This window comes from Microtus oregoni, unplaced genomic scaffold, assembly GCF_018167655.1.
Source record: "Microtus oregoni isolate MIOR12 unplaced genomic scaffold, Mior012 000042F_ref0000377, whole genome shotgun sequence".
Classification (NCBI taxonomy): Eukaryota; Metazoa; Chordata; class Mammalia; order Rodentia; family Cricetidae; genus Microtus; species Microtus oregoni.
The window spans coordinates 15,631,479-15,651,728 of NW_024543209.1; the positions used below are offsets into that span (position 1 = coordinate 15,631,479).

The 20,250-nt window shown below is 42.0% G+C and overlaps 1 protein-coding gene across 1 annotated transcript in view; it reads left to right on the forward strand.

The window, feature by feature from the left end:
• The window catches only part of Exoc2 (exocyst complex component 2), a 167,787-nt gene that overhangs the window by 105,807 nt on the left and 41,730 nt on the right, over nt 1-20,250 (forward strand). The window contains exons 18-22 of the mRNA XM_041632905.1: nt 3,594-3,674; nt 4,175-4,234; nt 4,928-4,989; nt 7,174-7,240; nt 9,912-10,028. Of these exons, the coding sequence (XP_041488839.1) occupies nt 3,594-3,674; nt 4,175-4,234; nt 4,928-4,989; nt 7,174-7,240; nt 9,912-10,028 (387 nt within the window). The remainder of the gene's footprint in view (nt 1-3,593; nt 3,675-4,174; nt 4,235-4,927; nt 4,990-7,173; nt 7,241-9,911; nt 10,029-20,250) is intronic.

The window sequence follows — 20,250 nt, forward strand, 5'->3', positions numbered from 1 at the left end:
ATGTAAAAGACTAAGAAGATAGTTTTTATATTGATTATATTTTGAAGTCATTTGAATTTCTAGTTTTATCTCTGCTGCTGTGTTAAAGTACTCTGACCAAAAGCAGCTTAGGGAAGAAAGGAATTCTTTAGCTTATAAGCCCAGGTCACAGCCCATCATTGGGAAGTCAGTGCAAGAACTCAAGGCTATTCCACCTGGCATTGTCATTAGTCAAGGAACTCACTTCACAGCCAGTGACATCAAGCAAGAACCGTGGGACAGGATGTTTGATGGCTGGCTGCAGGCTTATATTCCCATTCACTTGTATAGTTCAGAACAGCTTGTCTAGGTTGGTGCTGCCCACAGTGTACTGGGCCCTACTATATCAGTTAACAGTACAGCCTTCCACAGACATCCACGGGCTGATCTGATCCAGGCAGCTGCGGCACTGAGGCTCTCCCTCAGATGACTGTGTGCTGTGTCAGGGTGACTGGGAGATCTAAACAACAAGAGATGCTGTGTTAAAATTTCTTCTTAAGGTGTCTGACGTGGGATATCTCATGTTTCCTCTACGGCTTATGCCCATAGCACACATCACTCTTCTGAATGATGGCATGGAGGAGTCAACACTGCCCTCCTGAGAGTCAGAGTCTCTCCTAGGGAAGACCCAGAATCCTTTTGGCCCGAGTCTCCCTTCACCAAAACTGAGCAGAATGCCTTTATAGTGTAGACTTAGCAGTAGATGTGGTTCTGTGCACTAAAGCATGACGTGAACTACAAAGTTTTAGACAAAGAATTTTATTTGTTAAGTTAATGCTTATAGCAACTGGGACACCATGCAGACCCCAAGTTACCTTAATTTCCATGCTTGATCTCTGTCTCAAATGAATTTTGTACAAAGGAAAAAAAAAACTGTATGTTCAGTTTGAGAAAGTTAAAAGTCCTTGTTTCATGAAAAACAAAAGCTGACCAACACTCAGTCCTCCAGCACAACATAGGTGCTGGCTTTAGCACCTTGGTCAGTAAGTCAGCATGTGCAGACTCCCGTGGCCTGCACCACAGAGTAGAACTCTGCTGGGAACCCTGGAAAATAACTGGATTATTATTAGGTAAGCATAGCTCTATTCTGTTTGTAAAATTGGATTTCCCTAGTGCAGTAATAACCACAAGATAATTCATTTTGTTTGGCCCTCACTACTCACAGACGTCACTTGAATACACACAGGGTTAAAAAGAACTAAACCCTGTGGGCTGTGTGAAACAAACCGCTGAAGTGGTGCATCTGGAGTCAGCTAAAACATCTTCTAGCCAATGCTGGTGAAGAATGCAGCTATCGTGGTGGGCTTGATGATGCTGATGACCTTTGTAGCCGCTCAGCACAGAACTTTCTCAAGAGGAAAGAGAGGTCAAGACTTAGAGAGCAGGAGCCCACATCCCAGCTCTGAGCAGCTCGACCCTTTGTGCATGTGCACCCTAAGGACAGACTCATTTACATGCCCTGAACTTTGATCTAACCCTCTGAGGAGAAAGCTTGCTTTTCCCTTTGCTGTGCCTGGGATTAAGAAGGACCCCCGTATGTGCTCTGGAAGTGAGCACTGAGCCTTTGAGGGCATGGCTGCTCTGCATCTGGAAAGTGTCTTAGCTAGACCCTCATTAGCTATACCCTCACGGAGGCTCTACAACAGATCAAGTGAAAGTGTACTGTTTTATCATATACTGTTCCCTCCCTCCCTCCCTCCCTCCCTCCCTCCCTCCCTCCCTTTCTCCCTCCTTCCCCCCTCTTTTCCTTCCTTTTTCTTTCTTTTTTATTTAATTTGGAGATTTCTTTCAGAACTAGAATGGTTTTGATAACCTCCTACAGGTGGGTGATTCACTGACAACAGACAGGGGTGTTTCTAGAATAAGAAGAGCAGTCGTTTAGACTGTTTACTCCTGCCTTGGCTGAAGCTGCTCTCTAAGCCGTCTGGTATTTTCTGTCCATTCATGGTACTAATATAGGTGTAAAGAGTACGGAAGTCTAGTTGAGATCCTAACATATGATGTCTAAGTGAGCACACATGAACGCCAGCGTCTCACTGCCCACAGGTGACATTCAATTTTTATTCTCAACATTGTGCTTGCTATTTTTGTTTAATCATCTTAGATAGCTGTTCCTACTGTGGACGGTAGGCTAATAAGCAGGTCACCATCTGACCATTTGTTCTCTCTTTGTTTTGCAATCTTTCAGCTCAAACCCCAGGCTTCCCACATGCTCGGCAGTAGTGAACAGTGTAACTCCAAATGCTTTTTGTGCGTTTATGGTTCAGCCTATTCTTCCTTTTCCCACTTGTACTTTTAACTACTCTTCATGGTGCTCCTAGTGGTTTCAGTGTGCGTCAGTATAGTGACATTAATACCAAGGCCCTATTTTAGAAAAGTAAACTGGTTTTGTTTTGTTTTTGATGTGTATGGATTTTTCTTCTGCTTTTTCCCAAACTCCCTCTAAAAACTGGTGGCTCTGGTTCTTCCTGAAGATGTCCTGCCCAGAGTGTTAGTTCAGTGTTAGTCTTGGCCTTGCTCAGAGCCCTTGCAAATCTTAGGTCTTAATCCCTCTCTGCACTTGTGTTCAGTGCCAGCAACTCACTGTCTTACTGAGGCCTCAGTCCTGTGGTTTGCTGACCTCTCGTGTGTCATGATGTCCTCATACCTTTTTCCCTGTTCTTAGGGACTTTGGCCATCCTGTTTAGAGAGAAGACCCTCCCACACCATTCTCTATGAGCTCCAGTATTTTCTCCACGATGCTTCTTACTGTTTAAGTTACAGTTTCATGTCTATAAAAAACAAAACAGCAACAACACAAAAACCTGTGACTGTCATGTTGGATGCCTCTCAACTTGGAAAAGCATGTAGTGAGAATTCTATCAGATCTGCTCGTGTGAACTTCAAGTGATCACAGAACACAGGCACTAGATGTTAATCTGTTCCCACTTCTTTTCTTTTCTAGCCATTCATTTTCTTTTCTTCTATTTTTTTTCGGTTTGTTTTTCTTTTTTCTTTTCTTTCTTTTTTCTTTTTTTTTTAAGACAGTGTTTCTTTCTCTACGTGACCCTGGCTCTTTTAGAACTTAACTTTGTAGACCAGACTGGCCTCAAACTCAGACCTGCCTACCTCTGCCTACCGAGCTCTGGGATTAAAGGCAGGCTGCAAATTTCAGTTTTTGATGTAGTGTACGTAGAAAATGAGTACAGCGACTTACTTGGCTTCAAGGATCTGTACATCCTCCAGATGGTTGTTATAACTTTAGGTTTGACTGAGCAATATAAGAGGTGGCCCACCTAGAAAATTGAGCTCATACATCATATGCATGCAATGTAGTCCTCAGGTATGAATGCCTTACATTTGTTCCTTGTAAGTTTCCTATGAAAGAACAATTTTAATTAAAAAAACTTTAATCAGTTCTACATGAATTAGAAAAGCCTTACTCTCAAAATTTAACCCTTTTGAAACATGCCAGTCTCCACTCCACTGCGTTTAGACTTCTGGTCAGATTGTGTCTTTGTTCTTTTCTGTAACTCCGGAGACTTAAGCTTTTGGTTGCTTTCAGCTCCATAAATAGGAGGTTTTCTTTCTTTCAGCCGTATCAGTTTGAGCAGAGCATCATGCACTCCCTGCAGTCATTGAAGGGCGTTGTCGACTGCAAGCCTGGAGAAGCCAGTGTGAGTTTTGGCCCTCTTCCACATACCTTAGCCAGTCTTAAGAAATCCCTACCTGGTATGGAAGGACTGGGAGGAGAAGAGGGAGGAGAAACTGTAGTTGGGATGTAAAAACAAAAAGAAAAGAAATTCCTTGCCTGGGAACTACAATAAATAGTAGTCATTGATGTCCAAGAGCTGTTCTGTCATCTAAATGCTTTTGTTTAGTTCTACTTCGATGTGTTGAGTTCAGGATCCAAGGCAGGCTGAGCAGATAAAATGTGGTCCAGCAGCTTTGAGTAGAGCAGAGTTCTTATGGACTGATTGAATGTCTGACTTGGATATCACCAGCCAACTGGGGATCAGAACCCACTGGTAGGAAGCTGCCTAAGGCTAGCCCTTCGGAGTGAGGGTGCTGATACCCAGAGTGGTGTTTCATGTTTTAGCTTTTACATGTAGTATTTCAAGCAAAACGTTTTGTTTGCTTAGCAAAATCAAAACTTTTTTATCTAAATCCTTCATAGGTCTTTCAACAGCCTAAAACCCAGGAGGAGGTTTGCCAACTAAGCATCAGTATCATGCAGGTAACTAAAAGCAGTGGTCGAGACTGAATCCATGCACTGATCTGTCATTCACCATTGATAATGTCCATATCACTATTAAATAAGAGTTCTTTTAAAATCTCACCTGTGTGCAAAAGCATTTAAAATAAGTCGGCCATGCAGATAAAGTTTAATGTAGGAATAGTTCTTGTTTATTTTAGCAGTGCCTGTATATTTCGTTATATTGTGTTCTGTTTTCATGGTACTTTGTATTCATATCCTTTAGACGGCAGAGTAAACTGAATGAAAATTGGTTGCTTATAATTCATCTAGAGTTGTAAAGCTGTTTGTTTGGGACCAGTGCTTCATAGGTACATAAATGAAATTGAGCATGTTTGTGAACGAATAAAGAAAAGGAAATGTATTCAAGAACATAACTAAATACATAAAAGTTGATTCAAAGTGCTTATGATATTCTGTCGCTTTTGTAGTTAGACATTGATGGAGTATATATATTTCTACTACTTAGTTCGCACATACACACATACACACATACACACACACACACACACACACACACACACCTACACACCTACATTACTAGACGTATCTCGCCCCTACTTTATATTTTATTGGCCAGACAGTTCTGCTTTAATTTATATAAAATTGTTTTAATATTAAAATAGATTGATACCTGAAAACTCATACCACTGAAACTTGCTATTTTTAATCCAGGTTTTTATATACTGCCTGGAACAACTGAGCACCAAGCCTGATGCAGACATAGATACTACTCAGTAAGTAAAAATGTAATTAATCTCATTGATGCATTTAAGAGTAATAAAATGTAAGAAATACGTTCCATACTGAGGTGGGGTCTCACGTGAAATCTAGGTTGGTGTGAACTTACTATATGCTTGGGTTGCCCTCACACTCTGTGGTCCTGGCCTTCTGAGACCCTGCCCTGACTCTTGACAGATGCTTGTTCTCGCCCGGCTCTGTTACATGGAGCAGCACATAATGCTGTTGTCCTTATTTTTCTAATGTGCAGCTTTCCGGTTGATACTTAGCATGTGAAACTCCTGTGTGCAGTCATTTTGGATGACACTTGGCATTTGAAACTTCTATGCTCCTAAGGTTCATGCTTTAACACAGATAGTATTAAAATAAGTGTTTACAGAACCTAATTGGCAATTTTTCTATTTACTTGTCTGTTAGTTAGGGTTTCTATTGCTGGGAAAAGACAACCATGACCATGGTAGAGCTTACAAAGGAAAACATTTAATTGCATTTAATTGAGGTGGCTTACAGTTTCAGAGCTTCAGTCCATTACCATTGTTTTGAAATGGTGGCGTGCAGGCAGGCATGGTGCTGCAGAAGGAGCTGAGAGTTCTACATCTTGATCCAAAGGCAGCAAAAGGAGAGCCTGTGTACTGGGCATAGCTTGAGCATATAGCTTGAACGTAAACCTCAAAGCATGCACTTACACACATCCAACAAGGGCACACCTATTCCAGCAAGGCTACACCTTCTAATAGTGCCACTCCCTATGAGCATTGAAACACAAGACTTTATGGGGAACATTCTTATTCAAACCACCATGCTTAGCATTAAATTTTGTTCATTCGGTATATAAAACTATTGTTTCTAGGGAACAAATACTTTTCTGAAAAATCTGTATGTATATGCACATTCCCAGTGTGTTTACTTGCGTGTGTGTGTGAAAGAGAGAGAGGGGGGAGGCGGGGGGGGGGGGGAAATGGGGCAGGGAGGGCGTACTTTGTGGCCAGAAGTAGCTGATGAATGTTTTTCCCAGATCTGTCCCTGCCATATATAGGCTGGGTCATTCATTTGCCCAGAGCTCACTGACTCAGCATGCCTAACTAGCCCGTTTCCACCTCACAAGTACTGGGAGCACAGGTGAGCTGTCATACCCACCTGGTGTTTATATGGGTTCTAGAGAGCTGAACTCTGCTGCTCACATTGGGTGGTAAGCACTATACCAACGGCCATCTCCTTAGTCCCACATTTTTAATTCTTGTAGGTCTTATTTGATATGATCCGATGTATTCGGCTCACTATGCCACCAGAACATTGCGTCACTAATCACAGCCAGATCTGCGATCTGGTGAAGTCAGTCTTATGCTTTGCTAGAATTTCTCATTCCTCCATTGCTGGATTCTACCAGGTGGTGCGGATTTCCGAACTTTATCTCCTGCTCTGATCATATGTAACTCTGTGTTAGTTAGGGCTGTTTTAATTAGCATTTCTTTATATTTCAACTCTTTTTCAGATTTGTATTTTTGTTGTTGTTGTTGCTTGTTTTGTTTTGTTGGTTTTTTTGAGACAGGGTTTTTCTGGAACTTGCTGTCCTGGAACTCGCTCTATAGACCAGACTGGCCTCTAATTCAGATCCACCTGCCTCTGCCTCCCAAGTGTTTTTATTATTGCTATTTTGAAGTATTATTTTATATTCATCATATTAGACTTCCATATAAATTCAAGTCAGTCAAGTTTAAAGAAAAAATTTGCTAAGGTATTTCTTCTGATTCTGTTAAATCAGTAAATTAATGAGTGAGTTACCCTGCTCTCGCTTTTCACCTTTTAATGGTTTTGATTGCTTATGCGTGATCAACTAACTTAGCTCACCTGTAAGTAGGTCACTGTGAAAATGAGTTTCAAACTTTCCCCTGGAAATTCTAATAGTTAAAAACACTTTAATTATATGACTATTATTTGACATTTGACCATTTGGTAATTTGTTTTTTAATTTAATACAGTCACTTGAGTATTGAGACTTTTCCCATAGAAGTTTTAGGTAGCCCTGGATAAGAAATAAGTCCATAGTGCTTCCTTATATATAGTAAATATAAAGAAGACATTCTGGAAGTTGTACAGCTGTTTTTATCAAAACATTTGAAGTCAATGTAGTTTTAAGCCAGTTTTAATTGTGACTGTTTTCTTGCCTCTTCTACATTCAGTCTTTCTGTGGATGTTTCGTCTCCTGATTTGTTTGGAAGCATCCATGAAGACTTCAGTTTGACTTCAGTAAGTAAAATGCCAAACACAGAAAGTAAAGTGTGTCATGTTAAAGGTTGTGGCTGTGGTAATCAGCCTAAGTCATGTAAGATGGACTCTGTAGACACTGCACTTTGCTGTGGGACTACATTATGTTGTGTAAATATTTGTGTGTGTGTATCACACCGAAAAAGATCTTTCCCTGGAGTTAAACATGAAAAGACCCAGCGTGTCCACTGCCTCTTGAGTGTTAAAGGTGCCCTGGTTGTTCGCTGGTGCTGCAGAGTTGCCTGGACGGCCTGGGAGGGGCAGAGGCACAGCATTTCCATTGTGTCATTTGCCCCTTCAGCCTGACAAACCCCACTTTTCGCTGCTTTATTTCTACAACACTCCTGTTTTGTTTGAACATAGGTTACGTGACAAAGCCAAACCAAATTCCCACAGGCTATCTAATGAAGGCATTTACTCAGTTCTCTGTTGAGGTTTTTCTTCCCAGATAACCTCGCATGTGTTGGGGGGAAAGTCAACTAGGACAGGTGGCAAGAGCTATGGGAAACCGCAGAGTGGATTGAAGCCGGCCTTTCCTTGTGAATCTGGGAAGAAAGTGGGGTAGAAGGGATGGGACTGGAGGAAAAGGCCTTTGAAACTAAGACCCTGCCAACCATCTGGCCCAACTATGCTTTTGCTTTCTTCGTCTTTTAGGAGGACCCAGTGGCAGTAGAACTCATCTTACCTGTCATTGTAATTTGCCCTAATAGCTTCCACCAGTTTAGCCAGAGCATCCTTGTTTTCCAAGTTAACCTGTGTGAAGGCATCAATGGTACATATTTTCCTGTGTACCAGCCACTTAGCCTGGCTTTTCCCTTGCGGATGCTGTAGGGGAACCCCATCTTCAACACAGGGCAGGTAGGAAGACCAGTAGCTCAATGCGGCCTGCATCAATGGGCAATCACCACCAGCTGAGCCTTCTTGTTCTCTACCAAGGTGGTGACTGTATTGAACCCCCCCCCCCCGCTCGAAGGACAGGTGGTCTCTGAGTTGATACATCCCCTTTGCCAACAGCTTTCATCTCAGCGTGAGCCATCAGCCTTGCTTCTTCTCCTGCTTTGTCTGTGACCTGTAGCTGTGGACAAACTTAACAGCTAAGTAACGATTTGCCAGTTCAGGGCCTGGGTGAACTGGTTAATGGCAGGAGGTACTTTGAGCAGCTTAGAGAGGATGGCCCTTTGCCATTGCAGCCTCATGTAGCTGGGCCATTTGATGAAGCCTTTGAGATCTCTTTTGGGCCGGATGCCCCGCCCAGTACCAAAGTTCGTAGACTTTTTCACAAACTAAAGATTCACCACTTTTTAGACCTCCTGTTTCTTCATGACAGCAGGGGCTGGGACCACCTTCTTCCCCTTGGCCTTCTTTCCTTTGGGCATCTTGCTCAGCTGGAGGAGAGAGTCATCTGGCCTTTTTATATTACATTTCCCAACCAAAAGTTAATTCAGGACCACCACCTTTGGTTGTCTGGGTCACTTTAATGGTTCTGTAATCTTTTATTTATGTTTGTTGATGATCAAAGTTGGTGGTACGTAGGCAGCATTGTGCTGGAATAAAGATAGGGAATTTTAATAAGGAAGTGAGAAGATGTTTAAGTACTAGAAGATAGATTTGCTTAGCTATTGACTTTTGAGACTCTGGTTTATTCCTTGGTCCAGATGCCTCAAAGAATAGGAAGCTATATTTTTTTGCATTTTCTCCCCTGGAGTACTTAACTCTAAGTTACTGTGATTGTACACAGAAAAAGTAGCCAACTGTGGGTGAGAACTGTTCCTGGAAAGTGGTTTTGCCTTAGTTTTGGTCAAGGATCTTGACTGAAGGCCCTGGCTGAGTCACCATTCCAGAGAATACCTCCCACCTGCAGGAACACAGATTGGGGCTGCCCTGAAGTGAACCACAGCAGCAGCAGGGCCATTCCTAGAATTTTGTTTACAGATATAGTTCTTCTGAACTGTAAAAAGCCCGTTGTATTCATAGCATTGTAATTGCCGTCTAATAATTTTTAGAGATTATTTAGGTAGGTAAAACCTTGAAGAATATAACAGCAAGAAGCTCTTTTCCCTGTTCCTTGTCTTTCTGGGGAGGGGAAAGGGGAAGTGTCCTCAGAGACACTTACTCCCCATTGGAAGGAGGCTCTTCCTGGATATAGGAAACATTCCCACAGGCCCCCACAGGCAGGAGCTTTTGAAGGAACAAGGAGCCCTTCAGATAGATAATATGATATTAAAATGTTCTTAAGTTGTGAAAGATTCATAAATCATTTTCTAATAGTTTCTCTATTTTATATAGTTATTTATAATATCAGTTTGAGTGGCCTTTTGTGTACATAAAATATTAAAGAAAACATTTGACTCTTTTCTTTGGGGGATATTGGATGTAGAACCCAGAGCCTTGCCCATTCAGGAGAACAACTCACTGCTGGGCTGTACTCCAAGTCTCTGTTCAATTCTTCAGTGTAAATGGAATAATCAACAATTAATGGAATTGGATTATGTTTTTCTGTGTGTTAGGAAATAAACAGTCAAGAAAATCCAGGCATTGGGTATTGATGTTAAAGGGCAGAAGCCTATCACTACACTTAATGTATGATCAGGGTTATCTTCTGCATTCTCCAGCACTGTCAATGTAAACTGCTAATGACTTGTTTGAATTTTAGGAGCAGCGACTTTTGATAGTCCTGAGCAATTGCTGCTATTTAGAACGTCACACCTTCCTAAACATAGCAGAGCATTTTGAAAAGCACAACTTCCAGGGAATAGAAAAAATAACACAGGTAAGTGCTTTGGTATTCAGTAGTCAAGTACACTGCTTTTCCACACTATTTTCTCAGCACCTCCTGGCCTCCCCTTCGCTCTGGTTCCCCAGGCCCCCATGTCCATTCTTCTTACCAGACCCATCCATCAGAGGAATGGTTTCCTTCCTTGCCTTGAATTGTTAATGTAACACTGCTTTTCTCTGGAGCAAAGCTTTCTCATGATTGAAGTGGTTTGCTTAATCCTGTCAAAGTTGTTCAAAAGTCAGGCAAGACAATTAGGAGAGAGAAACAGCAAGCCTAAATCTTTCAGAGTCTTTCCATTTGACTCCTTTTGGGGTTAAGTCTTTAGGTACTGCTGACTTCAACCCTGGTCCTGACTGCACAGAGACCTCTTCTTGCTAACCTAGCCTGTCCCTCCCCTCTTTATCTCCCTGGGAGTCAAGCCCTGCCTTTGCACACAGTACACATCCTGCTCCCTAGCCTCTGGCCTCTTCCTTCCTGGCTTAACCAGAACTCTTATATGCTTTGTGCTCCGCCTGCTGGATGTAGGCAAAGTGTGCAGATCAGTGGAGCCGGTTTCGTGATTTAGAATGTTCACTCTCTTGTTTATTGTTTTTCAAATAAGCAGAAAAGGAAAAAATGAAGTACCTTGTTATAAAGATTGCTAGTTCCTGAGCAAAGTTTATCAGATTTCTAGGTAAAACTGAGCCAACTGTCTAATGCCAGGACACTTTTCTCAGCGAAGAAAACAAGAAAGATAACCATCTTATTAATCATGTCATCAGCGCTGACTCTCGGTGGACGATCTACTTTTTATAAATGATGCTTCCAGTTCATAAACTAGCTTGGGTTTTTTTTTTTTTTTTAAGAATGAAAATGTCAGAGTGGGTGGCTCTGTCTTGTTTTCCTGCCTTTTCGTAAAGATTAATCATCCTGCTGATAAGTGCTGTGACTTAGGCTTGGGGGCCAAATGTCTAGTTTAGTTCCAGAAATTTTTTATGTTCATAATTGCAAGATCTGTGGAAAGTAGGCACTCTATCTTTATTCAATATGCAGAACTTTATCATTAAAGTCTGAGAAGTGATCAAGAGTTGCATAGGTTAGAAGCAGAGTTTGACTCTCTGTTTTTGTGAAGTAATAAGCAGAAATTATGTTACCTCTGTTTACACTATTAAGAAGCAGAGCGAAACTGACATAAAGGAAGGTTTTCGGTATCTTTTCCTGTCTTTGTCTAAATCACAGAAGAAGATAATATGAGAACCTGGGGACAGCTTAGAATAAGCAACAGGCTTTTTATCCACTTTAGCATTATATATTTTTTTTTTGGTTTTTCGAGACAGGGTTATATTTTTAAAAATTATTTCTTGAATGTCTTGAAATTATTCAGTTGTGGCTGGAATGAATAAAGTGGTTTGGGCCACAGCGCACCTGCCTACAATACTGTGTGCCGAAGCTCTTATTCCCATGTTGTCAAATGAGTAAAACCCACTTGCTCTGAAGGAAAAAAAGCTCCCTCGCGGCCCTTATTTTTCAGTTCCTTTTCCAATGACATAACTCTAGATGTCTGCCAAGAAAATCATAGGGCAGGTCACGATGGACAGCTGTCTCTCCTGTTTCTGTGTTTACTCCGGCCGCTATGCTCTTTTGGAAGCGCCCTCCCTCCTTCCCTCCCTCCCTCCCTCCCTCCCTCCCTTCCTCTCTCTCTGTCTCTCTCTGTCACTGGGTGCCAGGCCTCTCTCCATTCCTCCTATGAGATGTGCTGCATGGCAGGGCAGGGAAGCTCTCCCACTCCTTCCTCCTCTCTCTTCCTTTTTCCTGCTGCCTTTCCTTTTCCTTCCCATTTTCTTCCTTATTGGTACTCTGCCAGTAGAAGCCTAAAAACAACCATTTCTAAAATTCCTTTCGTATTGTTTCTCGATTAATAATTATTTAATTATTTTGTTTCTTTTTCAAAATGTATTATGTTGCACATGTCATGGCATTCATGTGGACGTCAAAGGACAACATGTGGAAGCTGTTTCTCTCCTTCCACAGTATGGATCCCAGGGATTGAATTCAGGTCATCAGGCTTGGCAGCCAGCACCTTTTACCAACTGTGTCATCTCTCTGGCCCTTCATTTTGTTTTTACCTTCACAATAGAGTTGATTTAATATAAAAATAGCATATGCATTGCCATGTTTTTTAGGACTATTAAAATTTAATGATCAATTACATTTATGAGTAGGATGATTTTCACAGATACAATTGTATTTTATGTCATTTTTCATATGTATGTGTTCATGTGTACGGGGGGGGGGGGGCTGTCTTTGTAGGCCAGAGGCCAACATCAGGGGTCTGCCTCTGTTTTCTTCCTTATCTTTTGAGGCAGGCTTTCTCATTGAACCTAGACCTCACCAATTTGGCAAGGCTAGTTGGCCATGAAGTCCTGGGTTATAGGTACACACCATTGTAGCTGAGAGTCAAGCATAGTTACTCATGATTATACACAGAACACCAGCCAAACTAGCCATCTCCCTAGCCCCTCAATATGTAATTTTATTTAATGTAGAATCTCTGAGAAATAAGTGAGGATGATGTTTTAGTTCTGTGATTTTCATGGGGGCATAAGTGCAGAGCGTGTGAACTTCACTGGAATGTAGCAGGGACTTGAAAATTAGTCTTTGATTCCATGTCCTGAGCGCTTCCAGCCCCATATTATATACTAAGGCCGAGAATGGAACTGGTCTTATGATAGACCCCCAAGGAAATGAAAATAGGACACAAAGCTAATTGACTAATGCGTGACAATTTAACCTTGAGTGACACTGAGTGGTGGTCCATTAGATAAGAATATAAAAGTCCTCTTACCCTGTAAGGTTCCACCTTACAGCCTCCCTTGAGGAACACTCAGGCCTCTACCTTTTGGTCACAGACAACGAATGCTCTGTGCCTTCTCACCCATCTTTTTCTGTTGGTGAAAAGCCTAGCAAAATTTTTGAGGAGAAATAAAAGTAAGAATCATCTTTAATGTACTAAACAAAGTGTTTATTGTTATTCATAAGACTGAGTACTTTCAACGTGTCCAGTTGCCCCCCAACAGTAAACCTAAACCCTTTCCTAATCACCTTCCCATACCTAGAGATCCATATCACATCACTACCCCACACCCAGTCAGTCCCCTCACTGACTTCACATGCGACCCCAAGATTTGCAGGCTCCTGGTAATAGCCAGGCTGCTTTGGGGGCGATAGCTACATTATGTTTGAATCATCATTTCCCAGCATAGTTCTTAATTTTCATTCGTAAAAATATCCATTAATGTGTTTTAATTTGCATGCCTTTTCTTTTTAGAAATGAATACTTTTCCATTTTTATTAACTATATGATAGAAGAGACAGCTGGGAAGTATCTAGAGACCAAGGGAGACAGAGAGCTTTGTTCTGAGGACAGAGATTGGATGTGACACAGATCAAATTCCTCAGGAGTATTTGGTGCAAACATGAGAGCTACGTGGCTAATAAGCCTCACATGTTACTTTATTGTGACTGCTATACTGATGGAATTATAGGGACATTTTTTTTTTTACATCTGTTGCATGCTGCTTAGCCTGAATCAGTGTTAAGAAAAACATCTGATTTAGCATTTGTATAATTATAGAGTCTCCCTGACTTGAGAATGCAGACATTGATCAAGTCTGGTATTAAATGCTCCTAACTTCAGAAACTCCACTCAGGAGGGTGAAGAGGACAGTTTGTTTTTGTCACAAATCCAGAGAAGAGCCTTTATATCCAGCCACCAATTTAAAGTATTTTCTATTTCTTGAGCCATATGTGCTATTATTACATAGTTTATTAGTTCATTATTTTTACATTAGTTCATTATTTTTAGTTTAATTGAGTATACTTGTTAGATATTTTAAGTTTGTGTCCATTTGAATGTATTGATGGAAATGAATGCAGTTTTTTTTCCTTCCTGTTGTATTATCTGTGTCTATGCTTGATTTAGCTTTCCCATTTCTTTATCAGAGTACCTTAAGTTTTGTTAAGAAACTATTTTTGTACAAGTTACTTGTAATTAATTCACCTTAGAGTTTAAGGTTCTATAGACAAGTAAGTTGAACAAATGTGTTCCCTCTTACCAAACACTGAGCAAATGTTTGATGCTCTTGAGCTGCCTCACATCCTTCCCTTTGTGGGAAAGGCAAAAAGATACAAACATGAGTAAATCCACAGTGGGGCTGCGAATGTGGCTCAGCGGTGGAGTAGGCTTGCTTGCCTACTGGTTCCATCCATGGTACAATGAAAAGAAAGAGAGAAGGAGGGAGGGAGGGAGGGAAGGAGGGACGGACGGAGGGAGGGAGGGGAGGGGAGGTAGGAAAGGAGGGAAAGGAGGAGGGAGTGGGCGTGAGAGGAGAGAAGAAAAGAAAGCTATCCATTAGTCAAGTCACGAGCCTACCATTGACAGCATGCTTCCCAGCGCAGCCTTTCGAAAAGCTTTTAGAAAAGGAGATGAAAGGTTCAGGCCCAGGTCGTGGTTTCAGAGGTCAGAGAGACTGGATTGCCTCCTGTGTCTTTCGAAAGCCATGAAGGGATAGGAACAAGAGAGTGCCATGGCTACTTCTCCAGGGTCGAGTGTGAGGATCTCAAGTTAGAAACTTCCGTCTGAGCAGGTGAAAGCACCTCTCTCTGACCATCTCCATCACACTTGTGTACTCTGACCATGACTTTTGCTTCCTTATCACCCTGGTACTGTTTCCTTTGGTGATGAGATCTGCCCACAGCTTTGTCCACCATTAATGCCAGTGATGCCCAAATGCTTGAACCTTCCACCTCCTCCCTAGACTTGATTGCCATTTCCTACCACACATCTTCACTAGACATTTCCAATGAGATTTCAAGCCAAAGTCACCTTCCTTTTTCTTTCAATGTCTTTCCTGTTGTAGACAGTCAGCATTGGGTCAGCCAGCTAGAACCTGTGAATTGTACCCTTTTCCTTATTAAATTATGTAACTGTTTTAAATGGCAAATGCTAATTATGTATATTGTAGAGTACAGTGGTAATGTTTTGTTCTCTGTATACATAATAGATTCAGTTTAATTAGCATCTCCATGCACTCATTAACCATTATTTTGTGTTGAGAACATTAAAATGTATTATCTGAGTAATTTTAAAGCTAAAATGCGTATTGGTAGGTACCCCTCCCCCTCCCCATGCAGTCGTCCCTGAACCAGATTCTTTCAGACTCTGAAACTTGGTGCCTTTGATCCAGTTTCTCCTTCTCTTATACCCCCACTTCATGGTTTCTGGACTGTCTGCTTTGGGTCTATGAAACTGAACTAGAAAGATAGCTGTTGGTGAGACCACACAGTGTTTTTCTTCCTGTGCCTGGCTTATCTCACTAAATACAGAGTCCTCTGTTTTCATTCTTATCATTGCAAATGACAGGCTTTTATTCTTTAAGGCTGTGTAGTATTCTGTTATGTATACTTACTACCTTTTCTTATTCATTTGTTTTTGTGGTTGGTGTTTGTTTTTTCTTGAAACAAGGTCCCTGTGTAGTTGGGATGACCTTCTGATCTTCCTCTTTCCAGTGTTGGGATTACAACAGCCATAAAAACAACCAGTTTTATGCAGTGCTGGGGACTTAACCCAGTGCATGTGGGGTAAGCATCCTACCAGCTGAGTCACATCCTCAACTCATACGCATTTATTCTTCTGCTGATGGGAGTTGTTTGCCGGTGCACCCCGTGACAGTCTACGCTGAGCACTTGTCCCTAAGCCCCAGCTCTTCTGGACCATCTTCTGCTCCCTTGAGCGGCTGTTCCTGTCTGGAGTCTGGCCTTTCTGCTCCTCAGGTGTTTCAAGAACCTGCTCTGTAGATGTATTTTTTTTCTCACCTTTTTGTTTTCTTTCTGATATCCAGCTCATCTTTCACAGAGTATCCAGAAACCAATCTACTGCACAGTTCTTCCTCCATCCCATATTCTTGAACATCTCCTTGCCTGAAGAATGAAACCTAAATGGCCCTAGCTGATGTTGGTGGAGGCTTTCATCTGTCTCCCTAACTTTAGAGGGCTGTCACTCAACTCATTTGATCTATCCATCTTTCTTGTTCATTTGTTCTTTCAGCCACTCACTCAGTACCGGTTTCCTGTGCTCTGTTGAAAGAACATTTGCCTGTGGCTTTCCCTGACTGTATAGAATAGCTTTTCTTTAGCCAATGTCAGCTTGACAAAGTCTTGTTGCCCTCTGAAGCGCTGGCCTTTTCATCATATTTCGTGATATTTCCTTCCCATCAATGGCTGGTATTTAACCGTACATTCTTATTAGCTCATCAACCACAAAACTTCCTCACTTCATTCTCCACAGTGCTTCAGCTTTTGTCAGAGTTCATTGATCCTCATCATTAATTCTCAGTACTAAAATTAGGGGTAATTCTTCTGTTCTCTCATTCATCCTATCTTCACGTGTGTCTGATTTCACTGAAATGTCCTGTTCATTGGAATTATATTTCAGTTAATTCTCATCTCTAGAAACCTGGTTTTTCTGGGGATAGTAAGGAAGGAAGGAGAAACAGCTAACTTAACTGTGGAATGATTTCGAACACTAGTGGTGAAAATACTGGGTGTGCAGTTATTCATCACATCCTCCCATCCTTCCTATGGGGTGAGGGCTAAACCGGTCAGTGACGGTGTGTGATTATGCCACTGAGGGAGAGACTGGAGCACAGGAGTGAAGCCTAATCCTCAGGTGTCCGGTGGGTTATAAGCAGTCACAGGGAATGAACGCACCATTTGAGGTGTAGCTGTATTGAGCACCCAGGTTTAGTGAGTCGCTGAGACCCCCCTGCAATGGAAAGCAGCCTACTGGCCAGCTCTTAGGTTGTTATCGACCTGCATCCTGCTTCATCCAGTTTGCTTTTTTCTGTTAGTAGCGACCCCTCTTATTATCAGCTGGTTTCTTGTTACAAATTGATTCATATTTTTGATTTTTTGAGACAGGGTTTCTTTGTGTAACAGCCTTCGCTGTCCTGGAACTCCCTTAGTAGATCAGACTGGCCTCCAACTCACAGAGATACACCTGCCTTTGCCTCCTGAGAGTGCTGGGATTAAAGGCATGTGCCACCATGCCTGGCTCTTCCAAATTAAGTTTTGAAGATTTATCTTACTAATGTGTGTTTTCTTTCCTGCCCAGTTCCCGCAATCGTTAAGTCCTAAAGAAATCACACAGAGGTGTACATTAGTCATAAAACTGATTGGCCCATTAGCTCAGCTTCCTATTAACTCTTTATAACGTATATTAACCAATATTTCTTATCTGTGTTAGTCACATGGCTCAGTACCTTTTTCAGCGAGGCAGTCACATTTTGCTTCTTCTGTGGCTGGTCCAGGACTACAGAGAGAGCTTTCCTCTTCCCAGAATTCTACTGTTCTCATTGACCCACCTCTACTTCCTGTCTGGTGTCCCACCTATACTTCCTGCCTGGCTACTCACCTATCAGCCTTTATTTAAAATATAATTGTCAGAATACAGACAATTGTCCCGCACCAGATGTGTGTGTGTATGTTGCGTGCACACATGTGGGTGCGTGCATGCATGCACCAGGTATGTTTAGGGCATTAGCTCTCCTGGGGTTGGAGTTACAGGTTGTTGTAAGCCAGCCAATGAAAGTCCTGGGAATTGAACTCTGGTCCTCTACAAAAGTAGCAAGTGCAAAGCTTTTTAAAATAGTAGCCTCGAATGACTTTTGAGTTTGTCTGCTTTCTCAACATTACCAGACTTCCTGGAATGAAACTGTGACACCTTCTCTCTAGCCTGCCAGTGTAGGTGTTCTGTTCTCAGCCATTTGTTCTCCATTGTTTACGGGTAAGTGTACAGGAGTGTGTGCGTGCATGTTCACATGTGTGCAGCTTCCTTTGTGTGTGTGCAGGTGTGCATGGTCTGTATGCATTTGCATGTAGAGGTCAGGGGTCATCCTCGTGTCATTCCTTATGAATGTCCATGTTGGTTTTTTTGAGGCAGTCTCTTACCAAGAACTGTTGCTCACTGATCAGGCTAGGCTGCCTGGCTGGTAATCTCAGGTGTCTGCCTGTCTGCCTCCTCAGTGTGGAGATCACAAGTTTGTGTCACCACAACTGTCTATTGTGGCCTGGCTGTTTTACACAAGTGGTTTTCTAAGTGGATACATGGCAGTCTCTTTACCCACTCAGTGATCTCCCAGCCTCATCTTCATTTGCAGATTGGCCTTGCTGGAAACTTTTCTCTTTCTTCCTTTTCTCTCATCCCTTGTTCAGCCCTTCCTCCTTTCCCACTTCCTCTCCCATCCCCTAGGGTTTCTTTGTTTGTTTGTTTGTTTTTTACAGTACCAGGTATTCAACCCAGGACCTTGTACATAGTAGGCAAATGTTCTACCACTGAACTACATCCCACTTTTTTTTTCAACAAACCTACATACTATGTTTGGCATTAATGGTTTTCTTTAATAACTGGATTGGTTCCCTTACACTTTAAATTTCTATTTTATTAGTTGCTTGAAGGAGTTAAAACATTAATTCTAAGCTTTTCTTCTTTTCAAGTGCTCTCTTTAAATATCTGTAGCTCAAAGTTATTTACTTACTGCCCAATCTCCACATAGGTTTAGATAAGGCTGCATTTTCCTTGTCGGTCTCCTTTTGCTTAAGAATTTCTTCTTGAGGACTTGGAGGGGGCATTACTAACAATCACCAAATCCTCACACATGCTAAGCAAGGCTCTACCTCTGCACTGTATTCCGTACCCACTTTTAAGAATACTTTAAAGAATCTTTGGAGCTGGACAGATAGTTCTGCAGTCAAGACCACTTGCTGTTCTTACAGAGAACACTGACTTGGTTCCCAGCACTTACATGGCAGCTCACAACTACCCGTAGCTCCAGGGGATCTGATGTCGTCTTCTGGGCCTCTGCAGGCACATCATACAAGTGGTGCACATACATATAGGCAGGTAAAGCAAATAAAACAAAACCTTTTTGAAAAGAATACTTATGTAGAACTCATTTCACTTTTCTAGGATGCTTCTAGTCTGTTAGGTTTATGTTTGTAGGTATTAGGCATGGAGGACTTTGGGAAGGGACCTGGATTTCGTTTTCTACCACTGTTTTCCTCAACAGTTCATCTTTCCCAGACTGATTTGTTTGACTTCAGTTTAGTACATTTTCTCACAAATGCATAAGATATGTTCTCTGTATCTTTTCATGACCAAATGTATGTCTTGTGGACTTAGTTAAGGGATTGACATGGTTCCGAGGTGGGGTTCTTTTACTGCTGGAGATACTTGCAGTGACCTCTCGGGTTTGAGAATGGCATTTCAGAACTCACACTGATCCTTGATTCTCTGTACGTATCGTTACTTTCTTCTAAAAATGTGAGAGAGTCTCACCCCCTCGCATTCACTTAAAAACCAGGAACTCTAATCGCGTGCGCCTCGGTATGTACAGTGTCATCCGCAATCTACTATAGCTCAAACTCCGGCTCAAAATCCAGGAAAATACCTTCTTTTGCTTATTGGATTGTTGACTCTTCTTTTGTTGACCATATATCTCCCCATTGAATTTCTGTGGGTTTGTGCTATACCGCCTCCTGGGACCATCTTCCTTGTTTCTAACTTCAATTTTAGATTTCTGTATATGTTACTTTGTGCTTTGAAGGACAACTTGCCTTTCACTTCAATCTCTTTGAAAATTACATGTCCTGTCTCTATAAAATCCTGTTCTCTGATCTACTATACCCCCTTCTGAAGGACGTTCGTTGTGCTCTGTTCCTGCTGTTGCTCTCATCGCTGCTTGGTAGGTACTGTGGTTGCCATTGGGCGCACTCCTTAGATGTGCGTTCCACTTTCTCGTCAGTTTGTTCAAGTCCAGTGTTTAAGAAGCCTGTGTGTCCCTCGGGTAAGTAGTGCGAAAGAAGATTGCCATGTTCCACTACAGAGTGCCCCTAGCCAGCACACCTTTGCTGTCAAATGACATCTTAGTCATTTGAGTACCATTGAAACCAAGCCCACTCCTGTAAGGCTGATGATAGCCTCTCTGTCTGTTTTGCCCTTCCTGCCAGCAGGAGCTACAGGTGGTCTGTGCTGAACTGTACCTGGATCTGGGCCTCTGTAATACTCAAACCAGGACTCTCTAGTAACATCTTTGTTTTATTGTTTAAACTGCAAGGGAACAAGACCTGTACTTTGTGTCTCCGTGGAATAACAGTAGTTATCAGGTTAGTCTTCTCAGCG